The sequence below is a fragment of the Podarcis bocagei genome, assembly GCF_964188305.1.
Source record: "Podarcis bocagei genome assembly, chromosome: 10".
NCBI lineage: Eukaryota > Metazoa > Chordata > Lepidosauria > Squamata > Lacertidae > Podarcis > Podarcis bocagei.
In genome coordinates this window covers 44,024,684-44,041,699 of record NC_138135.1, presented here as the reverse complement: position 1 = coordinate 44,041,699, position 17,016 = coordinate 44,024,684, and the positions used below count along the sequence as shown (strand labels likewise).

Below are 17,016 nucleotides of genomic sequence, written 5' to 3'. Positions count from 1 at the left end.
TACTTTTATTTGTACTACATAAGACTAGAAATGGGCATTATGTTTACACATTCAGGAGTAAGGAAGAACCATATTTGGAGTTCTTATTACATCATGGCTATGCAGAAATGACAAATACTGTAAAGAACTGCTCAAAACTTTAATTCCTCCCCCCCCCTTACTACATTTTCACAGAGGCAGAAGATACGGTAAGTGAATATAGGCATCCCGCTAACAGTATTATCTGTCAATAGGTATGTAAACTCCAAGAACTTTCTGGACACAAAGGCGGCAATTATAACAAAGAAGTGCAGAATTATTTTACTCCAGGTTTATACTCTTTTTAGTGTCATATTAGGACCCTTACGGTATTTCTGTACCCCATTAAAAATCAACACTATAACATATGTAAATATGAGTATAGACATATAGGTCAAGTGGTTTGAAACAAATAGAAGAAACAAGCATATTTCGTTTCATTGACTTTATTTTCGTTGTACAGATAACAACAACAGAGTGAAGCTGATGCCTGATGCTAGCATACCTGGATCGGATTACATCAATGCTAGTTATGTGTCTGTAAGTTTGGGATCATTTGTAATTGTTATCACATTCTTCCTATTTTTAGTGTGTGTGTGTGTGTGTGTGTGTGTGTGTGTGTGTGTGTGTGTGTGTGGTTTGAAACAAATATATTTTATGCTGAAAATGATTAGTTCTTTATGGAATTCTGCTCAGAAGTCAAATAAAAATCTAAATACTTGCAGGTCAAATAATTCACAGCTGTTTATTAGTCACCTGATACATTATACACAGAACAGGTGGCAAGGAAAAGCTATGTTAATCCTCTCTCCTGCAAGAATGAGGTGAGATTCTGTAATTTAGGGGTGCAAAATGTTACGTTTGTTATGTGCTCTCTCAACTGGTAAAGCTGCTGTTGGAAGCAGGCTGTGGGCTAAATGAACCCTCAGCCATATCCAAGAGGGCTTATTTCTTACAGTTTTACAGAAAAGCAGCAGCAAAACTAAGGCATTAGCAAAACAGTACCAGCCTCCATTTGTAATGCAGTATATACCAAACGTATCTCTGATTATATATCAAATCCATGAGGAAGATCGATATAAAGATTTCTGCAGAGTGAGGACTTTCTCTACCACTCTGTCATCTCTGTGTGTGTATGTTTCTGCACATGAGAGCGCTGATGCCATCCAGTGCTATTGCTTCATATGAATCAGGAGGGGCTGCACATGTACTGTGACCAGTGTCTGAAAGCAATGATGGGATGCAGGAAGGCTAATAAACTGATACTTAATAATAATAATAATAATTTATTATTTATACCCTGCTCATCTGGCTGGGTTTCCCCAGCCACTCTGGGCAGCTCCCAACCGAATGTTAAAAACACAATACAGCATTAAACATTAAAAACTTCCCTAAACAGGGCTGCCTTCAGATGTCTTTTAAAAGTCAGATAGTTGCTTATTTCCTTGACATCTGCTGGGAGGGTGTTCCACAGGGTGGGCTCCACTACCGAGAAGACCCTCTGCCTGGTTCCCTGCAACCTCACTTTTCGCAGTGAGGGAACCACCAGAAGGCCCTCGGTGCTGGACCTCAGTGTCCGGGCAGAACGCTGGGGGTGGAGATGCTCCTTCAGGTATACAGGACTGAGGCCATTTAGGGCCTTAAAGGTCAGCACCAACACTTTGAATTAATGGGAATTGAATCCCATTAATGTTGAGATGCTATTCGTAGGTGGTTCCCATTAGGGAGACAGCCTGTGGACTCCCTCTACAGCAAAAGGTCTCTAGCTTGGGTATACTCCTCAGTCTCATCCTGTCTCAGGAGGCCTAGATTTCCTCAGTAGTGAGGAAAGCCCGTCCCCAGTGCTGAGTCATTGGCCAACTGCGGCTGTTGCTGGACTGGAATAGATTGGCTTCTGGAAACCATGCCCTAGTAACCTGACAATTGGACTATTACAATGCGCTCTATGTTGGGCAACACCTGAAGATGGCTTGGAAGCTGCAGCTAGTGCAGAATGCAGCTGCCTGGCTGTTAAGCAGGGTAGCAAAATGGAATAATATATCACCAATTCTCACAGCTTTTTTACTGGCTCCCAGTGCATCAAGCCCTGAATACCTTGGGGCCCAAGTACTTAAAGGAGGATCTCTGCACTGATAAAGATGCAAAATTCCTAAGTCCCTGGCATCTCTAGGTAGAACTGGGCAAGAACCCTGGCTGAAAGACTGGTGAGCTGCAGCCAGTCAGTGAAGACAATAACTGAGCTAGATGGACCAATCATCTGACTCGATATAAGGCAGCATCCTATGTTCCAATACCTGCCAGCTTGATGTGACAGGGAGGCTTTGCTTCTGGCCTCAAAGGTGTGTGTCATCTGTTGGGTGGTGACGCAAGACAAGGCCTAGCTCCCCAATTGTGGAATTCTCTCTCACGGAACTATGAGTGTCCTTGCTGCTAACATTTTGGTGTCAACAAAAGACAATTTGTTCATTCAGGCCTTTGGAGGATGGTGCCTCGGATGGTGCCATCTGTTTTGTGATGTGGGTTTTTTTTTATACACTCTGTTTTAAATATTTTAATTATTGTAGTTCAGTTGACCATGATGTAAACTGTGCTGGGCTCTTTTGAGAGGATGAGATGTTTAGAATTGTAATAAATAAATAGCCCGACATACAATGTTTTTAAGAGTTCATAGGCTCAGTAAAAGATTCCTACCTCTTTCTCTCTAGTTCCAAAATGTAGAGGCTGGTTCCTTCTGAACACCCATGGGAATGCACTGAGTTGCTGAAGGACCTCCTGCCATAATATGTGCATTTCTCTTAATATAGTCATAGGCTGCAAATGAGATGGCTTGCTGAATGCATCTTTTTCGCTCTTTTTCTTTATAAGCATTTGCTATGGTTCATCTTTTCTTTAGGGCTATTTATGTCCAAATGAATTCATTGCTACTCAAGGACCATTACCAGGCACAGTGGGGGATTTCTGGAGAATGGTATGGGAAACAAGAGCAAAAACCCTTGTTATGCTTACTCAGTGTTTTGAAAAAGGACGGGTAAGTTACCAATATATGAACTTAAGAAATACATTTGGTAACTGCCAGTTACCCTTTCAAAAAGCCTTCATGTTGTTATTTCCCCCCTCCCCAAAATAAGCCACTTTATTCCATACTGATTGCAGATAAGATGTCATCAATACTGGCCTGAAGACAACATACCAGTGACTGTGTTTGGAGATATAGTGATTACCAAATTAGTAGAAGACGTTCAAATAGACTGGACCATCAGGGATTTAAAGATTGAAAGGGTAAGGTCTGGTGATTTTTTTTAAAAGTTGTTACCGTTTCTGTGAAAACCATGCTGCTTACACTTCTGATTTTAATTCAAAACATATCAAGCTATCCATAATATTTATTATTCCATTATGAATACACTATATTGAATGTTATGCTTCCAAATACAGTGGTACCTCGGGTTAAGTACTTAATTCGTTCCGGAGGTCCGTTCTTAACCTGAAACTGTTCTTAACCTGAAGCACCACTTTAGCTAATGGGGCCTCTTGCTGTTACCGCGCCGCCAGAGCACGATTTCTGTTCTCATCCTGAAGCAAAGTTCTTAACCTGAAGCACTATTTCTGGGTTAACGGAGTCTGTAACCTGAAGCGTATGTAACCTGAAGTGTATGTAACCCGAGGTACCACTGTACAGTGGTACCTTGGTACTCAAACAGCTTGGCTCTGATGGGAAGGTAAACAGCATTTCCGTGCGCTGCTCTGGTTCGCCAGAAGCGGCTTAGTCCTGCTGGCCACATGACCCGGAAGCTCGGCCAGTAAAGCAAGATGAGCATCACAACCCCAGAGTCGTCCATGACTGGACCTAATGGTCAGGGGTCCCTTTACTTTTACCTTCTGTCAGAGGCAGAACAATCACCTACAATGTTGGTCTTCCAACCGAGTCTATTACTTCTTAGGATGGTTGATTTTTGTTCTTTGCATTATCAATGCTTAATTGTGTTTGTCAGATAAGATAATCCAGTCAAGATCAGGGTTCATAGGCGGGAGGGCTTAGTTAGTAGGGTCTCATAAACAAAATCTTACTTGAATTTAGCCCAGTTATGTGTGGCCTCTCAAGCTGCAGTTGAAAGTGTTTGCCATTCTGAAATAAAACCTTGCTTCTTTCTGTTTGTATCTGGAAGCATGGGGATTGTATGATGGTACGTCAGTGTAACTTCACAGCCTGGCCTGAACATGGAGTACCTGAAACGACTGCATCATTAGTCCATTTTGTAAAGCTGATCCGTGCTAGCCGAGCACATGATAGCACACCCATAGTTGTTCACTGCAGGTAATAAATTATTCTCCTTTGTAAAAAATGTAAGGGATTTTATATATTTTTCATCTAATTCCTCCTAACCCCAACCCCCACATAATATAGCATACATGTGTACAGTAACAAATAGCATTCTTAATGGCATATACATAAAAATAAGCAGGAAACAAAATATTCAGTACATAAAATGAAAACCTGTGTCATGCCTGTAAACAAAGCAAGTGATAAGCCAATAATAAAAAAGGTGCAGCCTAGTGAACACTTTTGATAGTTAGACTATGAAGCTAAGTTAGGGGCATTGCGTATTCTTTCTAGATATGGCAGACACTAGGCATGTTGCTTTTACGGCTGGAACGGGAGGGTGGGGGAGAGAAAAGAAAAACATGCAACATGCAATCCATAGCAACACCAATGAAGTGTCTGGAGGAACCTACTTCATGTAGCACAGCAGATATCTATGAATGAGAGCCATCAGTTGGAGAACAGCATGGAGCTAGGAATGACTGTGAGACCAATGACAATTGCAGTAAAAAGCCTTCATTAACGTAAGCTGGGGCACTTACCCTCTTACCCCTATTAGGAGTGAATCCAGGCCAGCAACTTCCTTCTGTTTTGATTGGATACCATAGTACCAATCTCGGAATGCAATAACGCTTAGTCAATAAAAGATTCCGGGGCACCTTGTTCGGTTTCACCGACATAAGTACACCTAAAAATAAAGAATCATTGTCTATATTTAGTCAAAACTGTAATCTACTTTTTATTGCAACTGTGATTTTCCATTAGAGATTTTAGACATTCATGTGAAAATACTTCAGTCTTGACTTGTTCCTTATAGTGCTGGAGTTGGAAGAACGGGAGTTTATATCGCCCTGGACCATTTAACACAGCATATAAATGACCATGATTTTGTGGATATCTATGGTCTTGTAGCTGAGCTGAGAAGTGAAAGGATGTGTATGGTACAAAATCTGGTAAGATGCTCAGAATCTATGCTATGGCCTACTTGTCACAAATAGCAGCTGAGATCGCAAGCCTGCTCCCTTGGACTGTAGCTCTTTAGACTGCAGATGATGGCTCAAATGATAAATTGCTGCTGCGTGAAAAAATAAAAACTCCAACACATAGAAAGCAGCATTCTGGGGAGAAGGCTTTATTGGGGTGGTTGGGTTTAGAGTCTGCAGTATCATGCACAGTTCTGTTGATGCACAAGGCAAGAAACAGATGCAATCCTCCTTTGTGCTTCTTCTCATATCCGTTCCTAAAAGTCTGATGCAGTACAGAAAAGGGTGAGTGTGCAGTTTCCAAAATATTAATGGTAATAACCAGTGCTTTTGTTCTAAAAAAATGTTTAGGGGTACTCTCATTTTCCTACTCATATTGAAATACTGCCCCTCAATGAGGCCAAACTTAGATTCACAAAATGTTTAGGGGTATGCATCCCCCTGCATCCCCCCAGAAAAAGCACCAATAATAACAATAACAACAACAATAATTATAATTATAATAATTTAAAATCAGCATTGCTTTCCTTCTCATCCTGTAAATGGCTTCTAAGTGAATCTTTGGATACTTATAAACTGTTAAGCTGGTAGAATGATGCTTTGAGTGTGTGTGTGTGTGTGTGTGTGTGTGTGAGAGAGAGAGAGAGAGAGAGAGAGAGAGAGAGAGAGAGAGAGAATGAGACAGAGACAGAGAAACATTTTGTCACCCACCAAGAGAAATGTAAAAAAGGGCAAGCTAAAATATACTGAATAGTGATGAGTTGGATTTCATCTACAATGTTGCAACAGAGAGCCAGCTGGAACTTAGCTGAGTACATGCACCAGGAATGGAGAGCCCTGGAGTCCAACAGATGTTGTTGGACTCTGGCCCACATCATCTCCAACCATCATAAATAAAAATAAATAAATAAACAAACCTTTATTGTCACTATACCACCTGCGTGCAGTGAAATCAAATGAGCCCCCCCCCCCAATACACTCAGTTGTGTTTGCACTCTGTGTGCTTGTCAGAAGTCAATTGCCCAATGGTCAGGGATGATGAAAGCTGTAGTCCAACAACATCTTGATGGCTACAGGTTCTGCATCCCTGGCATATACAATGATGCATCAAAATATGTGTCAATTCTCCCTGGGCTCCCAGAGAGCATTTTAATAGCCTGTGGAATATCATCTTCTCCTTAGGTCAGGAGTCAGGGCCAAGCTCCTTGCAGCATCTCCTGCAAGCAAAGGATGTCCCCAAACCGATTCTACCTGGTGGCAGCAAAGCAGGTCTTACCTTGACCTTTTTCTTGGGATTATAATTTTGAGATGTTTTCTTCCACAGTTGTAACTTTTGGGAGGACAACCCTACAAATGATGCTTACCTATAAATTTTCTGATTTTCCTGGAAGCCCACTTTCCCAAATATTATTCAGATAACCTCTTGGAGTCTGGGAAAACATGAATTCACTGTAACAATGTTCTTTGTTCTAGAAGTGCTCTTTGTATAAATTCCAAAATAACTTCAAAACATTTTCCCATTAGAAGCAAGTTCTTCATGCATAAATAAGCTAAACTGAGAAACCTTTAATTTTCAAACCTTGCAGGCACAGTACATATTTTTGCACCAGTGCGTTTTGGATTTATTGACAATCAAGAGGAGCAGTCAGCCTGTGTGTTTTGTTAATTATTCAGTACTGCAAAAGATGGACTCTTTTGATGCCATGGAAGGTAAACAAATATACACTGTACCAAAAGAGGGGGCTATTTTAGGTTGCCATGTGCAAGTGTTTGGCCATATTGAAGTAGTATGCATGGAGAAACATTATTTGATTTCAGGGGTTTATTTGTTTTTATGGTTTTCTGCCCTTTTTTTGGGGGGGGGAAACCCAATTAGTTTTCTCTGTCTACAAGCTGTCACTGGATGAACTCATTAAATCCCGTGGATTTCATTATGATCAGTATGCCAGTGACATCCAGCTCTGTCTCTTTACTGCAGAACGTCCACCCTCCACACAATTCTGCATTTCCATTTGTCTGTCTGGTGTTTCCACTTGGATGTTTGTCATCTCGAAAAAATGAAAACAAAAGACTGCACTTCTCATCTTTCCTACTAAGCCCTCCTCTTCTCACATACCTTCCACACCCATCAACAATGTCACTGTCTACCTTAATGAATATGCATGAAATCTTTGCTTTACCTTTGACTTCTCTTTGCTCTTCATATTCAGTACAGTCATACCTCGGGATAAGGATGCTTCAGGTTGCCTTTTTTTGGGGTACGGACCGCCAAAACCCAGAAGTTCCAGAATGGGTTACTTCCGGGTATTGGCAGTCGTGCATGCACAGAAGTGCTAAATCACACTTTGCGCATGCACAGAAGCGCTGAATCGCAACCCACACATGCGCAGACGTTCGCAACCCGTGCATCCACTGTACCGTGCCAAGTATTGACCTACGCCTCCATGGACAGCTGTGAGCCCAAAATGACTCCCAGGCTGCACACCTGGTCCTTCAGGGGCATGGTTATCCCATTCAGGACCAGAGGTCCCCCACACCTGCCCACCCTGTCCCCCCAAAACAGTAATTCTGTCTTGTCATGATTCAACCTCAATCCGTTAGCCACCATCCATCCTCCAACCGCCTCCAGACACTCACACAGTACATTGCCTTCACTAGTTCTGATTTAAAAGAGAGGTAGAGCTGGGTATCATCTGCATACTGATGAACACCCAGCCCTCTTCTTCCCCCCCCCCCATACTAGCTTCAGCAGAAACTCCTCATCTATGCCTTCAAAGTGCTCCATGGCTTTGCCCCTCCTGATCACTCTGCTCTTGTTTTCTGATACATTCCTGCCTTCACTTCCAGCTCTACCATCCTCAGCTTTTCAGTGGTTGGGGGATGCAGAGACACTGCCTCTTAGGCCCCTTCATTTCCCTGACATGGGGCACACCCCAGGAATGGACTACATCTGCCCTAGGCCTGCAGTCAGCGAGAGGGTAAAAGAAAAAGGTCACCACCACTTACACCATCTTGCCTGCATAGGATTTGATGTTTGCTACACCAGTGGATTTTCCCCAGCTCCCATCACTGTAAAGTAGGGTGGCTCTGTGACACAAACGGAAAGTAGCAATAAGCAAGTTGTGCTTCACTATGGTGATTGCAGAACAGAAAATTGCAGAACAGAAAATTTCCATTACCTTCCCTTTGCTTGTGGCACCAGGAGCAGTTGAAGCTACATATTTTTATAATTTAATTCTTAATTTGTTCTAAACCATTTTGTGTGACCGGTTGAGATTAATTTCAAAAACTTTCAACTATTGTGTCTGTTTCTTTTCTAGGTGATGTGGAATTAGAATGGGAAGAAACCACCATGTAAAAAAACAGATAAAAACCTTACGTTTTGAGAAACAACTGTGTTGGGTTTTGAAAAAAATAAAAAAATCAATAATTCAGGGGCCAAAACAAACCCCCCTCTTACAGTGAACTAACAGCAAATATTAATTTTTGTAAGAATAATAATGTTATAGTTTATACTTTATTTATGTGCCTTCATAAATACTATAAATTAAATGATACTTTTGTACAGAGCTTAGTCCTGTTGTTATAGCAAAATTGTTATATGTATTGGGTGCAATCCAGCAATGGCTAATCACAAATAAGTCCCATTGACAGCATTTAACTGTATGCTGTGATCCGTATCCAGCTAAATCATGATGCTTGCAGAAGCCAGCACATAGCTTCCCATTAACACAATGGAAGCCCCCGTTCCCATGTGTGCCCAATGGCACCCCCAAATCTGTTCTGGAGGGTTGGGGGAAGTCCCAGAACAGATTTAGGGGGCACACGGTGGAAGAAGAAAGGGGGAGAAGAAGGTTATGTCGCACAAGAAAAATCCTTCTGCTTACAGAACCCTAGCCTTAGTGTTACATTGAATATAACCCTTTCTCTCACTAATTTCCTTGTGATTTAGGGACTAACTAGGCATTACAAGAGACATTTGAGTGGCTGCTGCTTCATGTCCCTTTCTCTCCTCTTCTCAGTAACATCTAGAATAATATAACTCATAATATAACATCATCACTGCTGTACATTTCCATGCTTCCAACACTCAGTTGTGTGGGTGAAGATATACACAGTGCAGTGATAATGCATTGTAATCTGGGGGTCATCCAGTGAATCTGACTGGCAGGAGATGCAGAATAGATTAAAATAAGCACTTCTTCACACAGATCATAGTTAAACTGATTTTTGCTGCCACAAAATGTGGCAGTGGCTACTCGCTCAGATGGCTTTAAAAGGAGGATAGACAAATTCTTAGGTGATAACTCTACCAGTGGGTAGAAATTAGGGTGGGTATATGCCATCTGTACTTGCTAGTGAGCAACAGCAAGCAAAGGCCTTGTACTCTTTGTGTGGGATTCTCAGGGGAATCTGGTTGAAACAATATGGTAGCTAAGACAGGCCTTCCACCTTTCCTGATCACCTTGCATTGCTGCTTTTATGTGTTATACAACAGCACAACCGGACACCTTCCTCTGCCCCAGCTGCAACAAAACATTTCTCTCCCATATTAGTCTCAGCAGCCACAACATTATATTTGCGCTTTCACCCAGTGTAAAAGCCACTTCTTGAACTGTAGGGGGATATAGTGCATTTCCAAGTTATTTGCTTCTGGGGGGAGGGGAATCCATTTGCAAATAATATGGAAAGGAATGCTAAAGTTGCACTATATTGCCACTAGAAGTGTACAGATAAAATATTTTACCATGCTCACCTTAAAAAACATAATGACCACAATCCTGCAATACGGATACTTGTGGGTTCATGCCCATTAATTTCAGCTGGCTTTAATGTGCATCACTCTGCCCACTTTTGGGCACAGTTCTGAAGCATCAGTGATGGCCAAACTTGGCCCTCCAGCTGTTTTGGGACTACAACGCCCATCATCCCTAGCTAACAGGACCAGTAGTCAGGGATGATGGGAATTGTAGTTCCAAAACAGCTGGAGGGTCAAGTTTGGCCATTACTGATCTACACCATGTACCTACATACAGTCCCATGAGTGTACACATGAGCAGATTATTTCAGAATTGAAGCCAGGAGTCCAAATCCAAAAATGGCAACCTATCCACCAAAGCAGGCTTCCGCATATGTAGCAGGATCCTTGCATGCAAATGGGGCATGAATCCAATCTATGCCTTTCATTGGTAGGCTTATTTTCGTCCCGATGTGGATTAACATACATCCAAATGATACACTATTGAAATCAACAGACAACTTATTTTGAAAGTGTGTCTAATATTTCTTTGCTCTCTTGTTAACTGGTAAGCTTAAAGAAACCTGCTTTTGTGCACGGATCACATCTTTGGATCAGGGCCTATAACCTTCCTTTGAGGAAATGCTCTGGACACATTCCGCATACCTCTAAATTACTATAGGATAATACATGTCTAAATGAGCCAAATGTGATACAGAGCATTCGTATTCCTCAGGTGTATATAATTCAATGTGCAGATCTGCTCTCCTATTTGTAGTTGATTGTGAGGGAAAGCTACCATCCCATAAACTCAGTTGACTTAAGAGGATGGGGTTGATTGAAGTAAGATGACTTCCAGGATTATCATAACATTTCCTTAAATGTATGCTCTTCTGTTTTGACTCTTTGTTTTATGGGAGTTGAAATATTATCTTATGATCCTGAACAGCTGAAAACTCACCCCTCTGACACTGTGGAGATTTTTCAGCTTTTATTCGGCACACAGTAGCTTTTCAGGGACGCTCGGGGCTATTTAACCCATCGTGGAATGACGACCAGAGATTATTGGTTTTCTTGTTCTGTTTTGCAATGCATTTGGTAACTGTACATGCTTGGCGATTAAAAAAACAAACACTGTCTCACATTCCTAATACTTTTCTAATGCTGTAAAATAAATAAATAAAGTTTTACATTTTATTATGCAATATAATTCTCAATACCGTGTTGTCTCCTATATACAATTCTTTCAGTTACGTTTGAAAAGTCTGCATGGAGTCAAATTCTTTCCCACCCTGCTCCTTTCCAGATGATTTGGACTGCAAATTCCATTACCTCCAACCAGCATAGTCAATGGTCAGCGATGATGCTGTAGTCCGACACATCTGGAAGGTATCATCTTAAGGGAGTTTTGCCTGAAGTTGAGATCAAACAACTAGGCAGTTCAGACCTTATTTTGGGAGAGGAAGAGTACAAGGTCCAATTCATGCAACATTGCTTGGGTTCTTTTTTAATCCCCCCCCCCACCAGATTGTATGGATTGTATGGAATAGTTGTTTATTCCTCTACCAGTCTGAATCCAATTGCAAGTTAAACACACTTCTGCATAAAGTCTTACAGGACTTTCTTAGGAATATTTTAACAAATTGCCAATATTTTAACAAATGAGAATTTGGAATTGTGCTTTTTGAAGCTTGATGTTCCTTTGTTATGTTTATTGCTGTTCTTATTTTTTGTTCTTACCTACTGTTCATAAACAGTTTTGCATTTCATGTGAATAGAAAGAAATACAATCAATCTAATCAATGTTCCATGGAAAAACACTTTTGAAGCTGTAAGGACCCTGAAAAACAGTTTGTGGTAGGACATACAGATATTCGATCTGATGAAAGTGGCAGTTTTGAAATCCCACTAAGTACATATGCCCAATTTAAAATGCTTCAGAAATAAAAGCCAAAATCAGAGTCTCGGTATAGGAAAGGGTTTAACAGGACGATGCACCAGGGAAGGAGGATGTGCTGAGAACATTTCTTTTTGCGAGGACAAACTCTGTAGTAAATTCACCTGCCAGGCTAAAGAAATAACGGCGCTTTTTAATGCAGAAGAAAAGGAAGAGGTGATACTCACAGCTGTTCATATCCTTGGCAAGCCATTTTTGTGCAGCTCCCGTTTCATTTGACTCATTCAAAACACGTGTTCTCCATTTATTATAAATCTACTTTCACATATTTGACAAATTGCTTAGGGAGGGCTCTGCACATGTGGAGCATGGTTTTATTTGCACTTGGTAGCCGTATGCACAGCTTTCCTGATCAGGTATCATTAGCTTCATACTCTCAAGTTCTTGAATATGAGTATCTGTGTTATTCTTAGAGGAACTGCCAAGCCACGCCAATTTGTTTAAAAATGTTTGAAACATGTTAACTTAGGCAACTTCAAAATCTATTTAATATAAAGCAGGTTGTGCTTATCCTGGGGTTCTTCCAGTGTTGTTAGACTACAGCTTCCATCATCCATAGTCATTGGGCTGATGGGAGCTGAAGTCCAAAAACCTCTGGAGGGCTACAGGCAAGCCCTCCCCCCTTGATTATAAATATTATTTCATCTTTCCCTCAAGCTTTTGGGTAAGAGTAATTTTGTCTCCTTTGAGTGAAACACTTTCTTCTGTCAACTTATTTAGGGGTACCTCATCTTCTATATGTTAAGGGATTACATCACTCTCAGTTACTTAGGGGGCTATTTATAGCAGGCTGCCTTCCATGCGTTGGGGAGTGGGGCAAGGTTTTTATTCTTAGTGCTGCTACTAAATTAATCTATTCTGCCCCTCTCCTCTCCCTGATAGATGCTGGACGTTCCAGAAAGGCTTATTTATATTATTGGGACCTGGAAATGGCACAAATGGTTTGCATAGCTCACATGTCACTACACAGCCTGTCCTGATTAGCACCCCACTCCTGCAGTCTTTAATAAGCATAAACATGCCCATATTTATGCTGAAATAGGGCTGCCATACATCCGGACTTTTCCAGCCATTACTGGGATCTCAAAGGCTGAATTGACACCCAGGAGGAATTTCTGAAAGGTGGCGCTTTGTTTTGGATCTTAGGCAAGTCAATAGAAAAATCAACAACATTGGGGTTTGTCTCAAAAAAACACCTCAACAACCCTATAAATGTCATGCAACAATCCTTATATCCTCTATTGCTTTGCTTTTGGTCTTTTCCTGTTAAAACAACACAGCATCTCTACCCTTCTTCCACTCCATCTGTTGTAACACTGTGGCTATAGAACCATCTACATTACAGTCTGAAGACTTGGAGGAAGGAATCCTGTTTGAGCACATGTTCATCACTTGAAATCTGAAAGTTGGCCCCTTCAAAATTTGTTTGAAATCTGCTCAGTTCTGCCTGGAAACTGTGAATTTCCCCCAGAAATTAGGACCCGAACAGTTTACCTATTGGGATGCTGTGTTTTCCATACAGCTCTTACCAATCTGTACGGAAAAGTTTTTACTGCCATTTTGTGGGCCACTGCTGGGTAACCTCACTAAGTTACTGGAAAGGGTGCAGCAATGAGGGAAGTGACTGTGGTGGTCCACTGATTGATTGGCAACTAATTGTAAGGTAAGAGTTGATGGAAGGCTGGACATTGGGATGCAGAAAGGGGGGGTATGGGGAAGTCCGAGAAAAGAGGTTTATGAAAATAGGTGATGAAATTATACATGTATGTTTGTCCTTTTAAGTGTTTGTTTGTTTTCTAAAATTTTGTAAAACCAATAAAAATTTTATAAAAAAAAAAGAGTTGATGGAAGGCACTCTGCGCCTCCAGGGCTACCTATGTCTTGAGTGACAGCAATGGATCCAACAGAACCTCTGGTGAGCATTCTTGGGTGCCCCCATCTTCTTTCATTATTTCCACCCCACCCCTTTTGAAAAGATGTTTGGAATAGGGTGAATATCAGGGAGAAGGAGCAACATTCCCCCATTGTTTTGGTAACTGTGTCAATCTTCACTCTCACAATCCAATCATTGGGTGGGATTCAACCAAGGAGTCCCATCAGCAGAAGCCCTGTGCAAGAGGTTCTTCTGGTGCAGCAGGGCTTTCCCATTTCTGCTGCTCTGCGCCCCCTTAAATTGGCTTGGGGCAGGGGGTGGTGGTCAGGAGAACCCCGGGAAAAGTGCCACTAGTCTGGGGTGTATTAACAGCCCAATTGTTGCTGTTGCTTTCTTGTCTCCTTATACCTAACTAAACAAACCCAGTGTCCTTTTGCAATGCAATTCCATCCCATTTTGGTGCTGAAAATCCCCCAGAATGTTTGTGCCCTGGGAGGGTCAGCTGGGGCGTTATCAAACCTGTTAACACAATGCGTTGGATGCTTCATCATGAAATTTAATTTTTAGGATCTATGCCAGTGAAGGTCAACTTGCTGAAAGGTAATCTACTGCCCCATGCCAGAAATGTCACCACTCAGTAGTGATGAAAATATAAACCTGTCTAATAGCCCTCCTCAGATTACTTCTGATCAGAGAACAACCTTATATATGGGGGGGGGGTGTTCTTTTCAAAATACCACCTCAAAATGGAGCTCATTGGAACGCACGTGCGCGCGCACACACACGTGTGTGTGTGTGTGTGTGTGTGCATGTATATCCCTTAAAAATAATAAAGCAGTATGGACGGCTGATTGGCTCCTTCTTGAGTCACATGACTTCTAACCCTCTGGCTGGAAGTCTGGCATAGTTACCTCTGCCCCCTGGTGAGAAATTGACATATATCAATTACAGAAGAAGACCCCTGTTGGGTCAGGCCAAAGGTCCCTCTAGTCTAGCATCCTGTTCCCTCAGTGGCCAACCCAGTACAGGTGAAAGCCTGTGAACAGGGTATAAATGGAGCAGCACTCTCCCACTTCCGCTACCCAGAGGCAGTAGAAGATGGCAGGGTGAGCCAAGGGCACTTACCTGACCTTGTGGCAGCAGAGTTGCCAATTCTGGATGGCTATGTTTCAGTTCACATATTTTTTCAGAAAGTAAGAGTTAGGCAGGGCCGGATTTAGATGAAGAGAAGCCCTAGGCTACTCCATTTGTGAGGCCCCCACCCTCAAAACTAGAAGAAGGGCAGGCCGGGTCGTCCTCTTATATACCTGCTGGGATTGACAAGGCATCTGACCCTCACCTGAATCTCATAGCTCTCCTGTAGCTGCCTCTGAATAGTTATCATTTAACTCTTGGGGGAAATAATTAGCTGAAGTTGCCGAACCAATTAACCAACTAGAAGCACCAGTTTTCCTATAACTTGATATTGCTGTATAGTTTTGATGAACTGCAAAAGCATTTTTAGTTTGCTTTCTCTTGCCACCCTGGAACTTTTCTTTATTAGTGCCACTTTGTTTTGTACGATTCCTTGCAAATGAAGGAAAACAACTTTTCTGCTGAGAATATATTTTTTGTTACTGAGGACAAAAAAGATTGTACAAAAACAAGAATGGGTGCAGGGCTGGCCAGGACATAGGCAACCTGACTGTGACAAAGATGACATGTGTGCTTGCTTGCTTGCTTAACAGCTGTTGGGAACTTCAAGATCCCTGCTCTCCCTTCTTATGGTCTTTGTACTGGACCTGGAGACTCCAATAGAGAGCATTCCATGTCAAGAAGGAGGTCAAAACGACCTTGACAGATTAGAGAACTGAGCCAAAACAAACAAGATGAACTTTAACAGGGAGAAATGTAAAGTATTGCACTTGGGCAAAAAAAATGAGAGGCACAAATACAAGATGGGGGACACCTGGCTTGAGAGCAGTACATGTGAAAAGGATCTAGGCGTCTTGGTTGACCACAAACTTGACATGAGCCAACAGTGTGATGCGGCAGCTAAAAAAGCCAATGCAATTCTGGGCTGCATCAGTAGGAGTATAGCATCTAGATCAAGGGAAGTAATAGTGCCACTGTATTCTGCTCTGGTCAGACCTCACCTGGAGTACTGTGTCCAGTTCTGGGCACCACAGTTCAAGAAGGACACTGACAAACTGGAACGTGTCCAGAGGAGGGCAACCAAAATGGTCAAAGGCCTGGAAACGATGCCTTATGAGGAACGGCTAAGGGAGCTGGGCATGTTTAGCCTGGAGAAGAGGAGGTTAAGGGGTGATATGATAGCCATGTTCAAATATATAAAAGGATGTCATATAGAGGAGGGAGAAAGGTTGTTTTCTGCTGCTCCAGAGCAGCGGACACGGAGCAATGGATCCAAACTACGAGAAAGAAGATTCCACCTAAAAATTAGGAAGAACTTCCTGACAGTAAGAGCTGTTCGACAGTGGAATTTGCTGCCAAGGAGTGTGGTGGAGTCTCCTTCTTTGGAGGTCTTTAAGCAGAGGCTTGACAACCATATGTCAGGAGTGCTCTGATGGTGTTTCCTGCTTGGCAGGGGGTTGGACTTGATGGCCCTTGTGGTCTATTCCAACTCTATGATTCTATGATTCTATGATTCTATGATTCTAAGTGGGAACTCTATCAAATGACAGGGTAGGAGTTACATGGAGCAGGGCCTTTTCATTGGTGGTGGTGCCCATTGTATGTCTCACTCTTCCCAGACCTAATCTCTTTTGGCCTGTATTTTGGAGCTTTATAATTTAATTCCAATAAATTGGAAGAACTGGTTGACAAGTCTTATCAGTTGCTGACATATGAGCGGATTTTTTTTGCTGCTGTTCTGGGCTTCTGGTGCACCAGGGTTTACCCCAGCGTAATAGAGTTAGCCAGAATGCCAAAAGAGATACAATTTACGAGCTTTCTCCATTATCTGCACAGCAAGGGGTGTTCAGTCAACAGTGCAAAGGCTGAGCTGAAGCATTCCCTGCTGGTTACCTGCTTTCAGCAATAGGGGTCGCTGTTTGGTAGTACCCAATTGGTTAGCTGTCAGATTCTAGAGCTCCCTATTGGTGGCTCTTAGGTAATTCACAAAGT

General features: G+C 42.1%; 1 protein-coding gene across 3 annotated transcripts in view; it reads left to right on the top strand.

Annotated features, from left to right (window-relative positions):
• Window positions 1–11,270, top strand: part of PTPRQ (protein tyrosine phosphatase receptor type Q) — a 106,531-nt gene extending 95,261 nt beyond the window's left edge. For all 3 annotated transcript variants that reach the window (XM_081211176.1, XM_081211175.1, XM_081211174.1), the window contains 7 exons: window positions 482–558; window positions 2,912–3,046; window positions 3,172–3,297; window positions 4,185–4,333; window positions 5,157–5,292; window positions 6,909–7,032; window positions 8,643–11,270. In XM_081211176.1, the coding sequence (XP_081067302.1) occupies window positions 482–558; window positions 2,912–3,046; window positions 3,172–3,297; window positions 4,185–4,333; window positions 5,157–5,292; window positions 6,909–7,032; window positions 8,643–8,680 (785 nt within the window). In that variant the 3' untranslated portion in view covers window positions 8,681–11,270. The remainder of the gene's footprint in view (window positions 1–481; window positions 559–2,911; window positions 3,047–3,171; window positions 3,298–4,184; window positions 4,334–5,156; window positions 5,293–6,908; window positions 7,033–8,642) is intronic.
• Window positions 11,271–17,016: the final 5,746 nt, after the last annotated feature.